Source organism: Nerophis ophidion, linkage group LG07, assembly GCF_033978795.1.
Source record: "Nerophis ophidion isolate RoL-2023_Sa linkage group LG07, RoL_Noph_v1.0, whole genome shotgun sequence".
Classification (NCBI taxonomy): domain Eukaryota; kingdom Metazoa; phylum Chordata; class Actinopteri; order Syngnathiformes; family Syngnathidae; genus Nerophis; species Nerophis ophidion.
In genome coordinates this window covers 57,663,327-57,688,642 of record NC_084617.1, presented here as the reverse complement: position 1 = coordinate 57,688,642, position 25,316 = coordinate 57,663,327, and the positions used below count along the sequence as shown (strand labels likewise).

The following is a 25,316-nucleotide window of genomic DNA, read 5'->3' as shown; positions in this document are numbered from 1 at the left end:
TAAAAAAAAATCTTCAATTTAGTATCATAATAAATAATAGATTTCCTTCAGCACCTTTTCAACCCATTGTTCAGCAAAGCTCTTAAAATGTTGGAAAGTGAGGTTTGGGCAAAGTAGTGCTGCACATTCACATATTTAATGTTTTGGTTGGGTGCTGTCAAACGATTACATTATTTAATTGTGATTAATCGCAGTAAAATTCCATGCAGAACTTGCGTCCATCATTTAAACTAACTTTTAAAAAAAGAGCCTGATATTTGCAATTAAAAGCAACTTTATTGTCAGAATGTCATACAGGAAAACATTGTTCATGTTTTACTTGAATGCACATCATTTATTTTTTTCAAAACTTGCCAACAGTTTTATCTAAAGTAGGGCTGCAGTTATCGATTATAGAATGTATGGATTTGTTTGTTCAATTAATTGACTAATCATATAAAATATTATTTTATAACCTCAGTTTGGGGGTTAGTGCGTCTGCCTCACAATACGAAGGACCTGAGTAGTTCTGGGTTCAATCCCGGCCTCGGGATCGTTCTGTGTGGGGACTGCATGGTTCCCTCCGGGTACTCTAGCTTCCTCTTACTTCCAAAGACATGCACCTGGGGATAGGTTGATTGGCAACACTAAATTGGCCCTAGTGTGTGAATGTGAGTCTGAATGTTGTCTGTATATCTGTGTTGGCCCTGCAATGAGGTGGCGACTTGTCCAGGGTGTCCCCCGCCTTCCGCCCGATTGTAGCTGAGATAGGCACCAGCGCCCCCCACGACCCCTAAGGGAATAAGCGGTAGAAAAACGGATGGATGGAACCTCAGTTTGTATTTTAGAAAAAATAATTTAAATAAACACAATTTGTTCTGCTTGCCATAATCTTCATTCCTTTTTTTGTAATAAATGCACATCAACATTGAATTTGCACTTTAACATGTGAAGAGATGTCCGTGTTTTTAAAGTTCCACGCACTCCATGCAGTCCAGATTAAAAACAACATCTTTATTGGTTACACTAATTAAACAATCAATCGAAGCAACAGAATATAAATCGAAGCTTTTTTGTAACCAAATTAATCGATCGTTGCCGCCCTAATGTAGAGTACCTGGCATGTTTTCTTTTAAGTCAAATTATCCAGCAAACACAACTGCTCAGTGGCCTAGTGATTAGAGTGTTCGCCCTGAAATCGGTAGGTCGGGAGTTCAAACCCCAGCCGAATCATACCAAGGACTATAAAAAATGGGACCCTTCCCTGCTTGGCACTCAGCATTAAGGGCTGGAATTGGGGGTTAAACCCTCTTTACATTGAATGTAAAGGCTGTGCTGTCTTTGGACAAAGTTATCAATATGAACTTCAATGTCAAGTTGAAACAGACGGACGTTTCTATAATAGGAATGAACTCGCGTGACGTCACATTAGCCTGAAGTAAATGTAAAACATCACCTAATTTGTATTTATTAAAAATAAATTTAAAATGTTTACAAATTAAAATGGAAGAAGACAAACATAATTAAACACATAAATAAAATATGACTTTTGTGAAGCTAGAACAATATTTCTTGTTTCCTCTGCCAATAAAGTTTATTGTGTAGCTATTTATTTTATTTATTAAAAAAAAGTAAAATAGGTTAAAAGATTTTAGTGTGGGCACATTCAACAATACCACGATCATTTTGGTCGTAAAAACTTTATTTAGCCATATTGTTTATTGTTTTTGTTGTGTATATTTGAGGTTGCCCCACTCCATCCTTAACAGAGACAAAACACTTTTTTTTGCTTTCGGTTGGGATTTTTATTCAAGTGCAACATTTTGCTAACAGAGTATTTTTATTTTTCATTATTTGTTTGTTTTATTTAACTTGGATATTTTAAAGTTTAATTATAATATTTGTTTATAAAACGTTTTAACATTGATATATATATATATATATATTGCATTTGAAAGGGTATACTTGCATTATTATTATGTATAGTTATTTCATCAGTGGGTAATTTGGTTTCAAAATGATGTTGACAATAATACAATTTTTGAGATGCTCGTCTTTTAGGGCTATATAAGTAAACATTGATTGATTGATTGGTTTATCTGCAATAATTTGTAGGTATATATATCGTTTCGCAAAAATTATCGGTCCAGGTCAAGTAGTAATGTATGTCAAAAAAGTAGCAGGATACACAAAGGTTTCTATTTTGCAAACATGCAGTGCTGTTTTAATAATAACGAAAGGAGATTGCAATGAGATATTGTGTATTATCATGTGTGTCTATTTTAGTTGCATCGGTTTTGATTTTCACCCACTCACTTCCTGTAGATAGTGTAAAGATGTTGCATCGCTTTTGCCTTAGTTGTGCAACACTCTTGTTTCATTCTTGACAGAAAGGAGTATTTAAGGTAATGAAGTGTCCCCGCTTGCACACACACTCATTACTCTAGATCATGTTTGTCTGCAAGCGTTTTATTTCCATTGGTCAGGTAACAGATTTAAATTTACACTAATGAAGTGAATTATATTTATATAGCGCTTTTCTCTAGTGCCTCAAAGCGCTTTACATAGTGAAACCCAATATCTAAGTTACATTTAAACCAATGTGGGTGGCACTGGGAGCAGGTGGGTAAAGTGTCTTGCCCAAGGACACAACGGCAGTGACTAGGATGGCGGACGCGGGAATCGTACCTGCAACCCTCAAGTTGCTGGCACAGCCGGTCTACCAACCGAGCTATGCCGCCCCGTATCGTTTGATACAAGTTGTACAACAAATATGCTTAAAGCAATCCAATCTAATGTAGGTCAATATGCTAAGCTAATTGAACAAACATTGACATCGTAACTTTATGACAAATCATATTAGTTTCTATCTAATAATACATCTCATTGATAAATAATTAAATTTAACTTTTGGAATATGATGCGGGTCAATAAAAAGATAGCAGTTTTCTAAAAAGAAACAAACCAGGGCTGTTTAATGTATGGCCATTTTAACGCTACAAGTGCAACATTAATTGTTTAAATAGTGTGAATTATTGTTTTATTTTTAGGAAATGAAAGTCCATTATTACCCAAAGTGCAGCATTATTCAAGTCTTTGTAAGATTTCTCTGGCTTTTTTCGTGATTACTGTGGCCTAAAATGTCTGAATTTGCTGCCACTTTTTCAGAAAGTTGCGGCTCTAGACTTTTGATGGTTGTTTTTTTCTTTAATACCATTGTATCAACTTGTAATTTCATTTTTTTTATAAATGCTTTAAGTGTTCCTTGTAACTGTAACCGAAAAAAAGCACAGAATTTCAATAAAAAAATACTATATTGATGTTTTACTCGTTTTATATTACACACTTAAAAGTAGACACTGGATGGCACTAAAAGCACACACTCATAATTTATTGTTAAATTACTTATAGTAGCAATAATTTATCAATATAATTACAGAAATAAACCCCACCAGAGGCTAACTTATTGTCTGCTGTCTGTTCTGTTGTCCACAAATTGAAGACAATCTCTGTACACGTGAAGTGTTTGTTCATCTTAAACTTTCCTTTTTTGTGCAAAAACATTCACCCCACACTTAAAACATTTTTGTGAGCGGTTGAGAGCGAGCCATAGTGGTAATATTTGTTGGTAAATAAGACCCTGAGAGATTATCATCACACACATCTGTCATGTCAATGTTGCCTCTTTGTTTGATCAGCATTGCAAATGAAAATATGTTCTTAATTGCCTTACCCTGGATAAATAATGTTTAATGCTTATACCAGTCTATTAACCAAAAGAGTTAGCGCTTGAGCAATAAAGAGTTGATATGGCGGAACCTCGGTTTACGAATTTATAAAATAAAAAATGTTCGTATACTGAAGTGCATTTCTCCATGTGAAATAATATAAATATGAATAATGGGCTCCAGCTTTTACGAAAGTCCATATTTTAGTGAAGGTTAGTACATTTTGAACACAATATACAGTGGGTCAAAAAAGTATTTGGTCAGCCACCGATTGTGCAAGTTCTCCCACTTAAAATGATGACAGAGGTCTGTAATTTTCATCATAGGTACACTTCAACTGTGAAAGACAGAATGTGAAAAAAAAATCCAGGAATTCACATTTTAGGAATTTTAAAGAATGTGTTTGTAAATTATGGTGGAAAATAAGTATTTGGTCAACCATTCAAAGCTCTCACAGATGAAAGGAGAGTTTTGACTCAAGATCTCACGAAACATGGCCTCATTCATTCTTTCCTTATCACGGATCAATCGTCCTGTCCCCTTAGCAGAAAAACAGCCCCAAAGCATGATGTTTCCACCCCCATGCTTCACAGAAGGTTTGGTGTTCTTGGGATGCAATTCAGTATTCTTCTTCCTCTAAACAGGACGAGTTGAGTTTATACCAAAAAGTTCTATTTTGGTTTCATCTGACCACATGACATTCTTCCAATCCTCTGCTGTATCATCCATGTATCCATTTTGATATAAACTCATCTTGTCGTGTTTGGGGGAAGAAGAATACTGAGTTGCATCCCAAGAACACCATACCTACTGTGAAGCATGGGGGTGGAAACATCATGCTTTGGGGATGTTTTTCTGCTAAGGGGACAGGACGACTGATCTGTGTTAAGGAAAGAATGAATGGGGCCATGTATCGTGAGATTTTGAGCCAAAACCTTTTTCCATCAGTGAGAGCTTTGAATGGTTGACCAAATACTTATTTTCCACCATAATTTACAAATAAATTCTTTAAAATTCCTACAATGTGATTTCCTGGATTTTTTTCCCCACACTCTATCTCTCACAGTTGAAGTGTACCTATGATGAAAATTACAGACCTCTGTCATCATTTTAAGTGGGACAACTTGCACAATCGGTGGCTGACTAAATACTTTTTTGCTCCACTGTAAAGTGCTGTACAGTACTGCATATCAAATAAACATAACAAGGGGTTGTTGGATCAATTATATTTTGGCTAACCTTAATCCCTCTGTTTACATGGCTTTAAATTTGGTTATGAAAATTACAGTATAAATACTTCATAGGGCGCAACATAAGACTAGATTCAGCTTAAGGGCAAAGACTACCTCCTATCTAGGCAACACACTGTAGTCTGTAAACTACTGCCATCTGATGTCTCGGAATTGCATGCAAGGTCTTCTATAACATACTTGCAAATGAGAATCAGAAATGTAATGAGAAAAAACAAGTTATAACAACTATACAGCACAGTTGTCATAATCAGCTCATTTTTAATGGTTACATTACAAATATTTTATTATCATACAATTAACATTTGTTAACACACAACAATACTGACAATTAGTACTGTGGAGTACTGGTATCCAATGTCCAGGTACTGTAAATTGGTACGGTATCGGTCCAAATGTGGAAGGCACTTGAATACAGTTTAAAAAGTACTTGCATCACATTATATTTTACGTCGCCTGCAAGTTTTAGACTGACAATTAAGTGGCTCTGACAGCCTGTCATCTGGAGCTGTGGCCTGATCAAAAAAATGAAGACCAGCATGGAGTGGAGTGAGCTCAGAAATAGGCGCTAGGACCTGGAGCAAACATTTCCAGCTGTGGCAGCATGTCATTAGTGTGGAGGTCACCATTAGTGTCCGCCTCTCTGGGAGATATGGCCCCCGGAGGCCCTGAATGCCAACACTATCCCTGGCTGTGATATCAAACATTAAACAGCAGGCCACATGGACCAAACATGATAGCCACTAACTATGTCAGGTACACCCAGACAGTCATTACATAATACTGACTTTATTATAATATTTCGCAGTGTTGTACAAGGGCACTTAATATTTTACTGCAGCTAAATAAGTTACCAGTGCATTTCTGAATTGAAATGTATGATAAAGCGCTGGTATTATCAGTCTTATCAGTTCACCTCACGGTTTCAAACTGTCACTTTCAGTCGACATTCTTTGTCGTTAGAAGCCAACCTGAGCTCAACAGGATGAGGTGGAGCTCAGTGTTTAAGTTCCTCTACATCAGGGGTCACCAACCTTTTTGAAACCAAGAGCTACTTCTTGGATACTGATTAATGCAAAGGGCTACCAGTTAGATACACACTTAAATAAATTGCCAGAAATAGCCAATTTGCTCAATTTACCTATAGTAAATAAATCTATATATATTTTTTAAAAAAAATGGGTATTTCTGTCTGTCATTCCGTTGTACATTTTTTTTTCCTTTTACGGAAGGTTTTTTTGTAGGGAATAAATGATGAAAAAAACACTTAATTGAACAGTTTAAAAGAGGAGAAAACACGAAAAATATAAAAATTAAATTTTGAAACATAGTTTATCTTCAATTTCGACTCTTTAAAATTCAAAATTCAACCGAAAAAAATGAAGAGAAAAACTAGCTAATTCGAATCTGTTTAAAAAAAAAATAATAATAATTTATCAAACATTAGTAATTTTTCCTGATTAAGATTAATTTTATAGGTTAAAATCCAATCTGCACTTTGTTAGAATATATAACAAATTGGACCAAACTATATTTCTAACAAAGACAAATCATTATTTTTTATAGATTTTCCAGAACAAAAATTTTAAAAGATATTCAAAAGACTTTGAAATAAGATTTAAATTTGATTCAACAGATTTTCTAGATTTGCCAGGATATTTTTATTTTATTTTAATCATAACAAGTTTAAAGAAATATTTCACAATTATTTTTTGTCGACAAAACAGAAGCTAAAATTAAGAATTCAATTAAAATGTATTTATTATTCTTTACAATAAAAAAAAAAAAAATACTTCAACATTGATTTAAATTGTCAGGAAAGAAGAAGAAGGAATTTAAAAGGTAAAAAGGTATGTGTCTAAAAATCTTAAAATTATTTTTAAGGTTGTATTTTTTTCTAAAATGGTCTTTCTGAAAGTTAGAAGAAGCAAAGTAAAAAAAATAAATTAATTTCTTTAAACAAGTGAAGACCAAGTCTTATTGGTATTTTCTTGGATTTTCAAATTCTATTTGAGTTTTGTCCCTCTTAGAATTAAAAATGTCGAGCAAAGCGAGACCAGCTTGCTAGTAAATAAATACAATTTAAAAAATAGAGGCAGCCAACTGGTAAGTGCTGCTATTTGAGCTATTTTTAGAACAGGCCAGCGGGCGACTCATCTGGTCCTAACGGGCAACCTGGTGCCCGCGGGCACCGCGTTGGTGACCCCTGCTCTACATCCTCTCTGGCTCTTGCGTGCCTCTGGTCCTCAGGAGGGTGCATGTAAACACCCTGATACATTTGTTATTGTCAAATTGTTCCGCTCTCTCCTCTGCCGACGTGAGCGGAATAGAAAATGCTAATCTGTCCTGACTGTTCTCGGTGCAGGAAATATTTTTGCTGTTGCTCTGACGTGAATTTAAAAATATGCACATTTGTGTGTGTGTCATGAAGTCCTCTCAATGTATATTTTTTTCCGTGCCATTCATAAAGCATTTTAAGACATTTACAGGGTTTAGCATCTCTTGACCTCCAGATGTCCTTCGAAAGCCTGTTTTCTTTTTATCATGATGGCCGTCACACTTCTGAGGCTGATGCTGGTCGAATTCAAATGTAAAGGTTGCAATAAAAAAAAATAAAAAAAATTATATAGCTGTTTTCCACAGGACGGGAATGTTGTATCAGTGAGGTTGGGGTGCAAAATGGCATAACTGTCTAATTTGCATAATTGACCATGACAAAAAACTCTGTGTGTGGAAGAGTAAAACAGAGATTTTTATTAGTGTCATAAGTAGTTGTATGGTTATAATTAAAGTCTTTATGCAGTTTAATCCACTATCATTATTAATCTGTTTAAAAATTTAAATCCAATTTACTCATCTGCCTGATAATGACTAAAAATCAAAAACCTCTCCAGCAATGCATTTTGAGCAATAATTACGATTAGTGTTTGCGTCACACACACAAATGGGCAGTTGATGCGATATCAACATGTAACTCGTTTTAAGTACACTCTGCAGTGAGGAGTTTTCTTTTCACTGAAGTGCTTCCATCTTTAAGTAGCACAGTGATAACACAAAATCAGTAACATCCACATTTTCGTGGATAAATATTTGTTTAGTCCATGGTCATCATTCCCTGCTTTCTTGAGCCTCTCATGCAAAATGAAACACCATTAATGTAGATCAAAAAGGAATGATTTTTAATCAGGATTAACTAAAATTAATCCACAGCCAATTTGTGATTAATCTGGTTATAGTTTATAATCGTTTGACAGTACTAGTTATCAGAAATGTGCAACATGAAACTATAGGGGGTGTTTGTTTCATTTTGTAAAGTACACATGCGTGAATCTTAAAAAAATGATCGACAATTTAAACAAACATTCATGATGTTTTCTGGGCTCCACCTAAGTGAGTGCTGGTTTTAAAGATAATCTCAGTAAATGTCATTCTACTTCAGTCAAACTTGCCAACCCTCCCAGATTTTCCGGGAGACTCCCGAAATTCAGCGCCTCTCCCGAAAACCTCCCGGGACAAATTTTCTCCCAAAAATCTCCCGAAATTCAGGCGGAGCTGGAGGCCACGCCCACTCCAGCTCAATGCGGACCTGAGTGACGTGTATAAAGAGCGTGTCTGCCCAATGACGTTATAACTGTAGAATGATCGAGGCCGAGTTCTTGGTTTCTTATGTGGGTTTATTGTTAGGCAGTTTCTTTAACGTCCTCCCAGCGCGGCAACAACACACAACAACAGCAGTCCGTTTTTGTCTACCGTAAAGCAATTTGTCTGCCATAGACAGCAATGTTGTGACACTCTTAAACAGGGTAATACTGCCATCTACTGTACATGCATATGGTTAGAAAAACAAGGATGGACAATTCAACCCTTAACTCAACAATGAGAAGATGAGTGTTATGTGTGTGTAAATTCAAATATTTCATATTATATATATATATATATATATATATATATATATATATATATATATATATATATATATATATAATAAGAAATACTTGCCATATATATATATATATATATATGTATATATATATATATATATATATATATATATATATATATATATATTAAATACTTGACTTGTTGACTTGGTGAATCTAGCGGTAAATATAGAATAGAATAGAATGTACTTTATTGATCCCTGGGGGAAATTCAGCACCAGAGTTCGCTCACAATAAACAGTGATAATAATAAATAACATAATATATGTAATATATTATAGGGCTTCACGGTGGCAGAGGGGTTAGTGCGTCTGCCTCACAATACGAAGGTCCTGCAGTCCTGGGTTCAAATCCAGGCTCGGGATCTTTCTGTGTGGAGTTTGCATGTCCTCCCCATGAATGCGTGGGTTCCCTCCGGGTACTCCGGCTTCCTCCCACTTCCAAAGACATGCACCTGGGGATAGGTTGATTGGCAACACTAAATTTGCCCTAGTGTTTGAATGTGAGTGTTGTCTATCTATTTGTGTTGGCCCTGCGATGAGGTGGCGACTTGTCCAGGGTGTACCCCGCCTTCCGCCCGATTGTAGCTGAGATAGGCGCCAGCGCCTCCCGCGATCCCGAAAGGGAATAAGCGGTAGAAAATGGATGGATGGATGTAATATATTATATATATAATATATGAATAATATAAATACACTCCTCCTCTCTTAACCACGCCCTGCCCGCCCCACCCCCCACCTCCCGAAATTGGAGGTCTCAAGGTTGGCAAGTATGGCTTCAGTATGTACGTCAACAGATGTGTTATAATTAGGGCTGTCAAAATTAGCAAGTTAACTAATGTGATCAATCAGAAAAAAATGATCGCATTAGTCGTGAACACACTTAACTTATGAAATATATTTTGATTGTACAAACTCTTTTACCTTACCCGTGATACAGTCAATGCATACATCAGTACAAAGATCAGTGTAGACACACCGACAGGTGTGCTAGCCTGCAAATTTTACTCCAAAATACAGTCTGGAAGAACTTTAGATAAAACTATTACCAAGTTTGGTGAAAATAAATTAATTCAAGTAAAAGGTTTGACAACTTTCTGAAGCGACATTCTGACAATAAAATTACATTTGTGTACAAATATTGGGGTCTTTTGTTAAGCTAATTTTAATCAAGCAAGCAATCCTGATAATACAAATTCCGAAATGTGATTAATCTAATTTATAAACTCATTAATTTGACAGCCCTAGTCATAATATGTGACCGAGTCACCTGCGACATGCGTTAAAAAGCAGAGTTACAAACCCATTTACTGTACGGAATTGGAACAACAAGCTATACAGACAGTCCAATTATAAAATTGTATTGAGTAAGGGTGAAAACACAAATTCTAAAAAATATATATAATTAGGCGCCAATTCTTCCTAATGTTATTGTTGTGGCAAACACTTTATAGGAAACACTGCAATAAGATATATCCATTCGGTTTAATCTGGCTGTCATCATTATACGTCATAAATCTTTAACTCCACAGTTTTTTATTTTAAAGTAATTTTAACAAACCTAACTGTCGTAAAAATAAATTAACTAATAACACCAAGTCTTTATTAACTTCAGTGATGAATGACAAAGGTATACTACATACAAAATTCATGTTGCTAAGCTGCAATTAGTTAGTTAGTTCAGATTACTTCTGATGTGTAACATGTAAATTGGCACCGGATTGTGAATATGCACAAAAACTAATCAGAAAGCCAAATAACAAAACCAAATTAATCAAAGGTTTGTGAGGTTCAATGTTTCTTTCGGGGTGGTGTTTCAAATTTTCATCTGACCGGTTTTCTCCATGTTGGTAAAATTCTATATTGGCATTCGACTCCTATGGTTCATCATAAAAAAACATTTCATCAAAATCAAATCGCTGCACATTATTGCTTTGTCATGTATCATTGTGTGGCATTGTTACTTCACTTTGACGAAAGATGAAGTAAAAGCAAAATATCATTTGTAAGATTGAATGACCTTTACATAAAAGTAAAGATGGCGCAGTAGACAGAGGGGAGAGAGAGGATTAGAGACAATAAGAGAGGGGAGGGGGTGGTTAAATCATGGAGAAATAGACAGTGCCTAAGGGAAGTTTTTGTTCTGAAAAAAACCCCCAGAATGCTATCACTAAACTGGGATGTCTTACCCAACTCTCTCTGCTCTCATTATTTTGGACCCACCCACACCCACGTGAGCGTAATTGCCCTCCGTTCTAAGCCCACTCCCTTTTAAGAACTGTACGTGGAACATAAGAACATGTTCTTCCCAGACAAATAGTGTGTGTCAACGAAAGAGTGTCATGGTCATCATAAAGTCCTGGTTAATTATTATCAATGCTCACACGTGAACAGGAAGAAGACTTAACGCTTGTTGCAATGTTTGGTTGTACACACAGCAACACAAAGTGACATTTCTTTGTCATTTCTACTCAAAATAACAACTCAACACAAATATTTTTAATGCAGACGTACATCATGTTCACCATTAACTCTAATGATTTGGGTCAAGTTGTCCCAGTTTTTCTGTTGTATGACTTGTTTTAAGACCGTTCCTTCACAATCGTAATGATGTATTGATTTCCTACATGCTTAGAGGGGCTGTTAGCAACTTCCTCAATAGTATATTTTTTAAACCAAAAATGATAACAACACCCCTGGGAAGCTTATGTTACAGAACATATCATTTTCACAATATTTTACTAATTTCGTATCATTATATTGAATAAAAAATTCTTGTTACTCCAATAAATGTGTCTGGCGTTCAAGGTACCAATTCCCGGTACCAGGGAATAAATACTGTTTTACTCGACAGTACCATTTGTCCGTACACTGCGTGAGTTTTATGGGTTAATAAACACTGATTTGTTAAATAATAATAATCACATTTTTAAAAAATTCAACATTTAGCAGTGAGCTGGTAATGATAAATGTGGTGTCCAGTGGTTGTATCTTGTTTTATTACACTTCTGAGTCACATTTGCAAGTATTTATATAGAAGACTTTGCATGCAGTAACAATTCCAAGACATTAAATGGTAGTAGTGTATATGACTACGGCAGGGGTAGGGAACCTATGGCTCGCGAGCCAGATGTGGCTCTTTTGATGACTGCATCTGGCTCTCAGGTAAATCTGAGCTGGCATTGCTTGACACGATAAGTAATGAATAATTCCACTTGTAATCACAGTGTTAAAAATAATGTTGAAAATATAAAACATTCTCATGTATTTTTAAACCATGCATCCGTTTCTACCGCACCTGTTCAAGAAGTGTTAATGGTAAGAAGTTATTTATTTATTATGGGTTAGTGTGGGGCTTGCTCTCATGGGGGGTCTTCACACCACCAAGCACAGACATGAGAGCCTGTTTCAGGGTTACAATATTGTTTTATTTTTCAATAGTTTCCAGCAGTTGTCTTTTTCTCTTTCGTTCTCGCTCGCACTCTGGCTCCAGCTCCAACCCTGTCTCTCCTCCTGGCTGCTGCTTGTAACAGAGCGACAGGTGATTAGATAACAATGCCCATCTGGGCCATCCACGCACCTGTCGCAGGCCCGCAGGCCACGCCCCCTCCACAGTTAGCTTCAGAATTCCAATGTTATTACAAAGAATAAGAGACCTATTATACTCTAGAAATGTTGGTCTTACTTAAAAATGCACGCGTTTAGTTGTGTTCAGTGTTGAAAAAAATATTATATGGCTCTTACGGAAATGCATTTCAAAACATTTGGATTCTTGGCTCTCTCAGCCAAAAAGGTCCCCGACCCCTGGACTACGGTGTGTTGCCTAGTCAGGAAGTAGTCTTTGCCATTAAGCTGAAACTAACCTTTTGACGCGGCCTAGAAAGGGTTTACACTCAGTATTGTACTTATTACACACCAGATGTTTGTTTGTAAGGTGCAGCATCTTGGTTGTAGTTTTCAATACCAAATTTGAAGGAGTTTAAATTGCCATGCAAAATCGCTAATGCTTATCACTAGCATGTTTATGGCAAATCCAATGTGAATAGCATCAAGCAAGTGCATTTTAAAAGTTGCGCTTAACTGTATGTTCGAGCATTTGCTATCAGGCATACTTGCTTTTTTGGCATAGAAAATTGTAACTTGACTATAGTCAGTCCGACTTGATTCTGTTTAGAGTGCTACTTGAGTGGTTGTTTTGCCGAGTCTGCAACTAGACGTGATGTCTCGTGAAACAAAAGATATCGAAATATGGCACCTTTTTTGATTTTGCGTAAACCCATACCTGTTAACATTGACGAAATACGGTCGGTGCCTATTAAAGTACCAAATTTGGTACCTGTGCAAACTCACCGCTGTCCACATGTGCACGCACACAAAAACAGTCAAAGAGAAGTAAATAACAATTTGTAATGTTGTGTTGTTGTTACCAAAGGGCTATACTTTTCAATTACAAATAACTTTAGTAGCTTAACATTGCTAAATTGCTATCGTTCGCTGACCTTGCACAAAGCTAATGTGCCGGCATGTGTGTTACGCAGGAACATAGTTTACATGCTAAAATCCGGATGAGGACAGGAAATATTGCCGACAACACTCAGGAAAGTAATGCCCTTTTGGCATCAGCGTATAGGTTTCAAACATCCTCTTTAACATGTCCAAAAATGATTAGGAAGAAGGAGTTATTTAATCCCATACCCCTTCGTCATGTCCCAGCAATTACTAATTTTTAGTTCACTTCCTGTGATTTAATGATACCATTTTCCATGTTCAAATAATCCATGTATTCTTTTACTGAAATGGGATTGGACAAGTGAGAAATTAGATTTTCTTTAGTGGCATTTTTTCTCATTGTTGCATGTCTGCAGTTTGAAATGTCAAGCCCTTTTCATAATGTTTATTTTTTTTAAACTTGCTGTTCCTTGTACGTCGATTGTTCCGATTGAACATATTGTTATACAACATGGGATTCATTTATTACTCAAGATGGAATTGGATTTTGGTTAAATTACCTTAAAGCTCTCTGAAGTGTGAAGCGACTGGGATGAATATCAGCACCTCCAAGTCCGAGTCCATGGTTCTCGCCCGGAAAAGGGTGGAGTGCCACCTCCGGGTTGGGGAGGAGACCCTGCCCCAAGTGGAGGAGTTCAAGTACCTAGGAGTCTTGTTCACGAGTGAGGGAAGAGTGGATCGTGAGATCGACAGGCGGATTGGTGCGGCGTCCTCAGTAATGCGTACGCTGTATCGATCCGTTGTGGTGAAGAAGCAACTGAGCCGGAAGGCAACGCTCTCAATTTACCGGTCGATCTACGTTCACATCCTCACCTATGGTCATGAGCTTTGGGTCATGATCGAAAGGACAAGATCACGGGTACAAGCGGCCGAAATGAGTTTCCTCCGCCAGGTGGCGGGTCTCTCCCTTAAAGATAGGGTGAGAAGCTCTGTCATCCGGGAGGAACTCAAAGTAAAGCCGCTGCTCCTCCACATCGAGAGGAGCCAGATGAGGTGGTTCGGGCATCTGGTCAGGATGCCACCCGAACGCCTCCCTAGGGAGGTGTTTAGTGCACGTCCAACCGGTGGGAGGCCACGGGGAAGACCCAGGACACGTTGGGAAGACTATGTCTGGCCTGGGAACGCCGCAGGATCCCCCGGGAAGAGCTGGACGAAGTGGCTGGGGAGAGGGAAGTCTGGGCTTCCCTGCTTAGGCTGCTGACCCGCGACCCGACCTTGGATAAGTGGAAGAAGATGGATGGATGGATGGATGGATGGATGGACCTTAAAGCTCCGTTAATTGCCAGTATTACTTCAGCTCTTGTGACCTTTGCTGTTGTGTCTCCTCATGTGTAGTTAGTGTGTGTGTCAGGTGCTCCCAGCTGATATAAAGTGACTGAGCATCTCCTTGGTTACAGCAGACGACCCATTAGGCATAAATAGATTTAATGGTAGTGTGTACAGGACTTATTGTCTCATAAAAGGCACTGCCAAATAGATCAATGCATCATTGTTATTTTTTATTTTTGGATTATTATTTAGCAATGTATTTCCAAGGCTTTGATAGTGCAAGAATTAGACTAGTCCTGTCTTGTTGGGTCAACAAATTATTGGCACAGTGAGCTTTAGTGATTTTTTTTTTCTGTTTTTGGAAATTTGACAATGGGACCTCCAAAGTTAAACAATTGATTTCCAATTTAATCGAATTTGCCCTCAGTTTTACTATTCAAAATGATCAGTTTCAGCGTCAAGCTGTCATCATCAATAAAACCAATTTTTTTAATGACGCAGGAACATTTTCAGTATATAATTGAATTAAATGTTGTTGTTTTTTTAAAATAAGGAAGATACAGTTAAACTAGGTATGTAAAAAACGTTAACTGCGGTAAAATTTCCGACTGTTAGTTTTCCCGTTTTAAATTAAAATGATGGAAAAACTGTGATTGATAAATGCACTTTGATAAACTCATTGACTAATTTGTGCCAGCTCGCTAGCCTAATTGCTAACATGAAAACAAGAGACATTAACGTATTTCCCCATTAAGCAATTTAAACTTATGTAAACACATTTTGAGTTTGAGTACATGCACTCTGCTTGCCTGTGCCGTCCTGTCTGTTCTGGGGCCTAAAGTAACAACAGTAGCTTGGCTTTCCTACTAAAAATATATGTATAAGTTCAAATCCAGAAAACGGCATGAGTAATATGTTGACGTATTAAAGTCTTCGGACACACAAATCCAATAGAAATAGAATAGAATAGAAAGTACTTTATTGATCCCTGGGGGATCAAGCACATTTCTTTGTTACATTGCATCCATCCATCTATTTACTACCGGTTATTCCCTTTGGGGTCACGGGGGGCGCTGGTGCCTATCTCAGCTATTGCAATCAACTTGAAATCTTCTGCAGACGTGTGAGTGGCTTGGCACGCCCCCTTATAAATGCACAAATCATATTCAAAGTAGCAATGTGCTGCAGCTCGGCACGGTCTGACCAATCACAATTCAGTAGGAGATGCTTACTTCTCGTGTTTTGGGTGAACTGTAGAGCAATTGTCAGCTTGATATCGCTGTGTCTCCGAGAACTGAACACAAGCTGAAACAAAAAAAGAAATATTCGTGTCTGGAAGAAAGTGTAGAAAAAAATTTGATGTGCGTGGGCAGAACTGACTCGGGGAAATTAGTGCTGCACCCTGTTTGAAAAGATAGGTGCTACAATGATACATAAACTTGAGAAGAGGCAGCTGACTCTGATTACCCCAATGTGAATATAATGTGTCTAATTCACAGTAGGCTATTCACATCAGTCAGATTACAGTTTAATGTGTAGGCTACAACGGTGACTCTATTAGCCAAATTTTCCAAGCGTTTATCATCTTTTAGAATTATGTATATAAAAAAAAAAAGACCTGTGTTCTTGTCTCATAAGGATTGTGAACAATGGGGGAGGGGGAATATGTGCAGTTCCCCTTTAAATATGCCAGCATATCACAAAAGATACGAAAAAATAATTTGACTTTTGTTTAATGACTCAATTTATTAACTTAACGACTACCCTCTATTGCTGTCCCACTGACATGGCCAAGGAGTCCCAGGATCACGTTTTGACAGCGATAGATGGCGGAATGATTGCCTGGATCAGTGGTTCTCAAATGGGGCTACGTGTACCTCTGGGGTACTTGAAAGTATGCCAAGGGGTACGTGATATTTTTTTTAAAATATTCTAAAAATAGCAACAGTTCAAAAATCCTTTATATATATTGAATAATACGTCAACAAAATATGAATGTAAGTTCAAAAACTTTGAAAAGAAATGCAACAATGCAATATTCAGTGTTGACCGCTAGATTTTTTGTGGACATGTTCCATAAATATTGATGTTAAAGATTTCTTTTTTTGTGAAGATATGTTTAGAATGAAGTTGATGATTCCAAATGGATCTCTATTACAATCCCCAAAGAGGGCACTTTAAGTTGATGATTACTTCTATGTGTAGAAATCTTTATTTATAATTGAATCACTTGGTTTTTTTTCAACAAGTTTTTAGTTATTTTTATATCTTTTTTTTCCAGATAGTTCAAAAAAAGACCACTACAAATGAGCAATATTTTGGACTGTTATACAATTTAATAAATCACAACAAAGTGCTGTATTTTACTTCTTTATCTCTTTTTTCCAACCAAAAATGCTTTGCTCTGATTAGGGGGTACTTGGATTAAAAAAATGTCCATAGGGGTACATCACTGAAAAAAGGTTGAGAACCACTGGCCTAGATAAATTAATATGTCCTCACAAATATTTATATGAATATGAAACATTAAATGCATTGGGAAAATGGGGAGGGGGGTAATTGTTCATATGTTTCTGACATTCTGATGTGCACATCAATCAGTCTGAGAAGTATAAAAATTGGCACTTTTTTTGTGAACTTCTACCCAGCATCACCTTTGTGTGTTGCTAAAGTATCCACAGCCTGTAGAAATGTATGTACTGCACCTATAGAGTTTGCGTGAGTCAGCGCACATGTCTACGACCACGTTAGTCTTGATACATCTCAACTTTGCTGTGAATAATGGCAAACGGCAGGTTTTAATGCGCATGCAAGTTTGTTGCGCGAGGCCCAGTTCTCTATGTCCGACGATTCAACTGTGAGTTTAATAGTCAAATCAGAAACCTCTGAATTGAGAATGTCGAATGGTTTACGATTCTAAGACACCCCTAATTAATTTACTAAAATACAAGTGTCTTTTTTTAACAGAGAAACCTGGAAATGGAGCCGGACAACATGAGCCAAAGCCAGATGGCAGCAGACGACCCTAATAGAGCAGCAGGCACAGTGATGTCTCAAACAACCACACCGAATCCATCAGATCCAACACGTGAGCCCACCGCTGGGCCACATGCCGCTATTGCCAGGCCTCGTCGGCCACAGAGGAGTACCAGAGTAGAAGGTTCTCTCGACATATCCGAACCCAAAGCGGAGCCCACAACAGTGGACAACCAGGGCCAGTGTGCTCCTGATGGCGCGGCAGCAAGTCGCGCAAAACCTGCTTTCAGACCCTCGGGGGACAAACCGAGCATCAAGACTGGTCCTAAAGGTCCAGGACACCAGGCGATCAGAGCTGCCTCAGTGCCCCACCCACCTGCCAACAGGCCTTTACCCTCTCACCTGAACCCTCACACCCAGAGAGCTCTGTCGGTTGCAGGAACTGCTGACACTCAGGCCCAGACTGTGGAGGATTTCAGGTAAGTTGACTGATGTTTCAGAGCACTCTTGTCCTAACATGTCTCCAGTGAAGAACTAGACAAGATTATTGACATCATTTCACACTGGGGAATTCAGGCAATATAGAAACACAATGCTGTTTTCAAGTATTTGAGTGTTGTTATTGACTTAACAGTCCATGTAATATACATTAATCCGACACATTATTACAGTGAAGGGAAACAATATCATCCACTAGCAAAGTTTTAAATAGCTCAAAATATTTGTGTATCATTCAAAACATCACAACTGATACATATTAGCTATTTATCAGATGACGGACTTGATGCTCGGCAGAATTTGTGGAGCACATTTGTGAACAATAATAAAACAGGTTAGCGACCACCTCAAGTAGATGCACCGAACAAAAATAAAACACTTGTTTTTGTTTTTATGAGTTGAGCTCTTAGATCTAAAACTTTTACGATATACACAAAATACCTATTCCTCTCAAATATTGTTCACAAATCTGTCTAAATCTGTGTTAATAAGTATTTCTTCTTTACCAAGAGAATCCATTTTATCTCACAGGTGTGGCATATCAAGATGCTGATTAAACAGCATGATTATTGCACATGTGTGCTTGAGGCTGCCCACAATAAAAGACCACTCTGAAACGAGCAGTTTTATCACACAGCAGAATGCCACGGATGTTGCAGGTTTTGAGGGACCGTGCAATTGGCATGATGACTGCAAGAATGTCCACCAGAGCTGTTGCCCTTGAATTGAATGTTAATTTTTCTACTATAAGCCATCTCAAAGGTGTTTCAGAGAATTTGGCAGTACATCTATCCGGCCTCACAACCGCAGACCATGTGTAACCACATCAGCCCAGGACTTCCTCATCCAGCAGGTGCACCTCCATGATCGTCTGAGACCAACCATCCGGACAGCTGTTGCAACAATTGGTTTTCATAACCAAATCCTTTCTGCATAAACTGTGAGAAACCGTCTCAGAAACAGTCTCAGGGAAGCTCATCTGCATGCTTGTCGTCGTCATCGGGGTCTCAACCTGACTGCAACTTGTCGTTGTAACCAACTTGAGTGGGCAAATGCTCACATTCGATGGTGTCTGGCACAAGGGAGAGGTGTTCTCCTCACCAATGAATAACGGTTTTCACTGTTCAGGGCAGATGGCAGAGAGCGGTTTGCTGATGTTAATGTTGTGAATCGAGTGGCCCATGATGGGGGTGGGAGGTTATGGTATGGGCAGGCGTATGTTATGGACATCGAACGCAAGTGCATTTTATTGATGGCATTTTAAATGCACAGAGATACCGTGACGAGATCTTGAGGCCCATTGTTGTGCTGTTCGAACAAGACCATCACTGCATGTTGCAACGTTCAGTACACAAGTCCTGGAGGTTGAAAATATCCCATTTCTTGCATGGCCAGCATAATCACCGGACATGTCACCCATTGAGAATGATTGGGATGCTCTGGATCGTGTATACGATGGCGTGTTTAGGTTCCTGCCAATATCCAGCAACTTCGCATAGCCATTGAAGAGTGGACCAACATTCCACAGGCTACTATCAACAACCTGTTTAAATCTATGCATAGGAGATGTGTTGCACTGAGTTAGGCAAATGGTGGTCACACCAGATACTAGACTGCTTTTCTGACACCCCCCACCCCAATAAAACAAAACTGCACATTGAAGCGTGGCCTGTAATTTGTGGGCAGCCTATCGCACACCTGTGCAATAATCATGTTGTTTAATCAGCATCTGGATATGCCACACCTGTGATGTGGGATAGATTATTTTGACAAAAAAGAAATGCTCACGAACACAGATTTAGACAGATTTGTGAACATTATTTGAGAGGAATAGGTCTTTTGTGTATATAGGAAGAGTTTTAGATCTTAGAGTTCAACACATGAAAAATGGGAGCAAAAAAAGTGTTGTTTGTACGGTATTTTTGTTTAGTATAGTTCCAATGACCGACTATTACACACTGACAATTCTGCACGAACAGAACATCAGCCCGGCACACTTCATTTTGCTGAATAACTGCTTCATATCAAATATAAAATACTGTACATATTACAATGAAATACAGAGTAGAGTCGCCCCAGGTTAAGATGCCTTGTCGAAGACTTCATAATAATTGTGATTAAATGTTTTGTAACTAAGAGGTTTTTTTAGGGATGTTCCGATCAGGGTTTTAAGTCTGCCAATTATGATACCAATGTTCCAAGAGTGACATTGTCCAAAATCAATACCGTGACTGATCACTTATATTAACTGTACATTTTTCACATACAGTGGGGCAAAAAAGTATTTAGTCAGCCACCGATTGTGCAAGTTCTCCCACCTAAAATGATGACAGAGGTCTGTAATGTTCATCATAGGTACACTTCAACTGTGAGAGACAGAATGTGGAAAAAAAATCCAGGAATTCACATTTTAGGAATTTTAAAGAATTTATTTGTAAATTATGGTGGAAAATAAGTATTTGGTCAACCATTCAAAGCTCTCACTGATGGAAGGAGGTTTTGGCTCAAAATCTCACGGTACATGGCCCCATTCATTCCTTCCTTAACACGGATCAATTGTCCTGTCCCCAATCACATTGTCTATAAATGCCTTTTGCAGTCGATGACGTGATATATATATATATATATATATATATGTATATATATATATATATATATGTATATATATATATATATATATATATATATATATGTATATATATGTATGTATATGGCTGGCTGCGGTGAACGCCAGTCTCTCTCTCTCTCTCTCTCTCTCTCTCTCTCTCTATCTATATATATATATATATATATATATATATAGGCAGCCTGGCCCTCGGCCAAATTATTTTAACCCAATGCGGCCCCCTGGTCAAAAAGTTTGGGGACCCCAGGTTTTAATAGTAAATTTATGTCAAGAACCTCAGCAAAAATATGCGCTCTTACTAAAATAATACCGAAAGTGTGCAGGAAATAATAAAAAGATTAGGCTGAAGTAGGTATGTATTTTTGCCTTATCTTTCATTTTAAGCGTGAGTGAAGAATGCACTACCAGAAGAATGCACTACCAGTCCTAAAGAGAATGAGATGATACAGTGTTATCTGCTCACAGATGGTACCTGGTGGTTGTTTTAGCACACTTCAGCTCGTCCTGGATAGTCCCACTCCTTTGATTCAGTCACAGGATTCTCACAGCAATAAGGCAAAAATACAACCTTACCTACTGTATAAATTAATCTCATATCAGTGTCTTTGCCAACAGGGTGCACATCATCACCTGGAACGTGGGTTCGGCCACGCCCCCTGATGACATCACCTGCTTGCTGGGTTTGAATGTAGGTGATGGAAACACAGACATGTACATCATCGGGTGAGTGTTCCACAGTGACAGCAGTGCCTTTTCACATAACGACTGACATGAAGCATCTGTCCATGTGGTTGTGACTACATCAAGACAATTCTTACTAATGAGCCGTCTCTCTCTCTGCTCTGAACGATGATCAAAGACTCCCTTTTCTGTTTGCGCCCCCTGACCTCTGTGCATTGTGATGTATGTCTCCAAGGCTGCAGGAAGTGAACTCTATGATTAACAAACGGCTGAAAGATGTCCTCTTCACGGACCAGTGGAGCGAGGTCTGCATGGAGAGACTCAGCCCCTTTGGATACGTGCTGGTCAGTAATAGTTTTTGGTTAGGAACATGTGTCCACGTATTAGAAATGCACTTCCTTTTCCATTCATGAGCTCCTTGCTCCTTGTTTACTGCTCTATTGCTGCCACGACTCATTTTGTTCCCTGAGCAAGAAATAGTGGTGATGTATTATAACAACCGTGTAATGTTTGCGTGTCCGCTATCTTCCGCTCGTTGTGTAACGTCGAAACGCCCGTTGTATGCACTTTGAACGAGCCAAGAACTGCTTCTACATAGATATTAATACTCAGAAATAACTGACCGTCTCAAAAACAAAGGATTTATACCTCATTTTACATGATGTATAGCAGGGTTCACCAACCTTTTTGAAACCGAGAGCTACTTCTTGGGTACCGATTAATGCGAAGAGCTACCAGTTTGATACACACTTAAGTCAATTGCCAGAAATAGCCCATTTGCTCAATTTACCTTTAATAAATAAATATATATATATAAAAATATGGGTATTTCTGCCTGTCATTCCATCGAACATTTTTTTTTTCTTTTACGGAAGGTTTTTTGTAGAGAATAAATGATGAAAAAAACACTTAATTGAACGGTTTAAAAGAGGAGGAAACAGGGAAAAAAAAAAGAAAATTAAATTTTGAAACATAGTTTATTTTCAATTTCGACTCTTCCATCCATCCATTTTCTACCGCTTATTCCCTTTTGGGGTCGCAGGGGGTGCTGGCGCCTATCTCAGCTACAATCGGGCGGAAGGCGGGGTACACCCTGGACAAGTCGCCACCTCATCGCAGGGCCAACACAGATAGACACTTTAAAATTCAAAATTCAACCGAAAAAAAGAAAAGAAAAACTATCTAATTCGAATCTTTTTGAAAAAATTAAAATAATATTTATGGAACATCATTAGTAATTTTTCCTGATTAAGATACATTTTAGAATTTTGATGACATGTTTTAAATAGGTGAAAATCTAATCTGCACTTTGTTAGAATAAATAACAAATTGGACCAAGCTATATTTCTAACAAAGACAAATCATTATTTCTTCTAGATTTTCCAGAACAAAAATTTTAAAAAGAAATTCAAAAGACTTTGAAATAAGAATTAAATTTGATACTAGAGATTTTCTAGATTTGCCAGAATATTTTTTTTGAATTTTTAACAGAATAAGTTTGAAGAAATATTTCACAAATATTCTTCGTCAAAAAAACAGAAGCTAAAATGAAGAATTAAATTAAAATGTATTTATTATTCTTTACAATTAAAAAAAAATACTTGAACATTGACTTAAATTGTCAGGATAGAAGAGGAAGGAATTTAAAAGGTAAAAAGGTATATGTGTTTAAAAATCCTAAAATATTTTTTAAGGTTGTATTTTTTTCTCTAAAATTGTCTTTCTGAAAGTTATAAGAAGCAAAGTAAAAAAATTAAAGAATTTGTTTACACAAGTGAGGACCAAGTCTTTAAAATATTTTCTTGGATTTTTAAATTCTATTTGAATATTTGTCTCTCTTAGAATTAAAAATGTCGAGCAAAGCGAGACCAGCTTGCTAGTAAATAAATACAATTTAAAAAATAGAGGCAGCTCACTGGGAAGTTTTTAGAACAGGCCAGCGGGCTACTCATCTGGTCCTTACGGGCTACCTGGTGCCCACGGGCACCACGTTGGTGAACCCTGATGTATAGGATTGAGATATTTTCCAGTTTTATTTGCACTGACCTTTTTTGGGTCCTGATTGATTGATGTCATTAAACAATTTGTACGGTACATGTACGTATATTTGTCATTTCCAGGCTATAGAATGCACCTTATTATAAGCCACACCAATGTAATTTTAGGACAAATTTTATTTTGTACATATATTTGCCGCAAAAGTCTTTAAGTTGGAGGTGAAAAAATTGAAACATGTTATTTTTTACAAAGGCACTGGTGTTCGTTTACAAATAAAAAAACAAAAAAACGTTCCTGTAACACAACATACTAGAGTCTACTAGAGAGCGCTGTCTTCGTCGTACTCCTCATTCTCCTCGTACTGCACGCTAAAATTTCTCAAGTCGTTTTCGTGGGCATGCGGCGGTCCAGCCTTTTGGTGTATTTCTATTTTGTGTGGCAGGTTTTTACTTTTTCAATGGCCAGGTCAATCGTCTTTGGCTTTGGGGCTGTGTTGTGTGCATTTAGTCGTTTCTTCTCAGTGATGAGTGTGTAGCCTGCTAAATGGTTGACTGAATAGGCCTGGGCTGATAACAGATTTGGCTCGACGATATATTGTCCCACAAATTATTGGCGATAAATTAGGGTGTACGCCGCCTTCCGCCCGATTGTAGTCCCCCGCGACCCCGAAGGGAATAAGCGGTAGAAAATGGATGGATGGATGGAAATTATTTTATTGTTAGCAATATTTTGTGACCAAATAAGCACTAATGTAATCATAATATGTTATAATAAAATATAAGCAACCCTTTTGAACTCAATAAACTTATTTCTTGTGACTTGTATTTTTTACCTCTATGAACGGAAGGTTACAATTTTTTTGTAGCCATTACAGCACTCGCTCATCCGTTTGTGGTGATGGGTTCATGTGGCTCATTTGGTTTGAAGCCGAAATATTGCGCACACACAACTCAGGAAATGTTTAGCTTTGCAGTCATCAATGTTCCTACTTATTTTTGTTATTTTGCGGTGATTCTCACGAGCGAATCGCAACTAGCGAGGCAAGATCTATGTCTGCAGATTCTGAGTGTAAGATAGCAGTTTCGCTCTACGCCAGGGGTCGGCAACTTTTACAACTCAAAGAGCCATTCCGACCCGTTTCACAAAATGAGGAAGACAATGGGAGCCGCAACTATTCTCGCCAATATCTGCTGGTGATCACCCAGATGACAAGAATAAGGGCATGCTATGAAGCCATTGCCTTAAACACCTTCTACAACATGTACAAACTGCTTGCCAGTCCAGCAACATGTTGTGAGAGGCTTCTGCAGATGCACGCACACGACTGGAAGGCATACTGGGTGACACAGAGTACACTGATGGTTGTGATATAAACAACTTTAACACTCCTACTAGAATAACCCCCCCCCCTGCGTGGTTGAGGTGGGCGGGGTTTGGTGCTCGCGGGGTGTATAACATAGTCAGAATTTATCATGGATGCAAAGGATTCTGGGTATTTTCTGTGTTGCGTTTATGTTGTGTTACTGTGAGGATTTTCTCCCGAAATGTGTTTGTCATTCTTCTTTTGTGTGGGTTCACAATGTGGCGCATATTAGTAGGAGTGTTTAAGTTGTTTATATCACAACCGTCAGTGTACTCTCTGTCCCCCAGTATGCCTTGCAATCTCATACATGTGCCGATAGAAGCAGCGAAATGCATTTGTCCGGTCGGCACGCAATTAGCATTCCACGAATGGCGGGCGTGATGACATTCAAGAGGACGCAAATAGCATTCCGTGAATGGCGGGTGTGATGACGTTCAAGAGGATGTTAAGAGTAATATCATCACGGCACGCCCTTAATATTGTAGTCCGAGTGAAAATG

General features: G+C 37.9%; 1 protein-coding gene across 1 annotated transcript in view; it reads left to right on the top strand.

The window, feature by feature from the left end:
- inpp5jb (inositol polyphosphate-5-phosphatase Jb) overlaps positions 1-25,316 on the top strand; it is a 61,891-nt gene that overhangs the window by 3,542 nt on the left and 33,033 nt on the right. The window contains exons 2-4 of the mRNA XM_061906654.1: positions 17,643-18,130; positions 21,391-21,498; positions 21,692-21,800. Of these exons, the coding sequence (XP_061762638.1) occupies positions 17,655-18,130; positions 21,391-21,498; positions 21,692-21,800 (693 nt within the window). The 5' untranslated portion in view covers positions 17,643-17,654. The remainder of the gene's footprint in view (positions 1-17,642; positions 18,131-21,390; positions 21,499-21,691; positions 21,801-25,316) is intronic.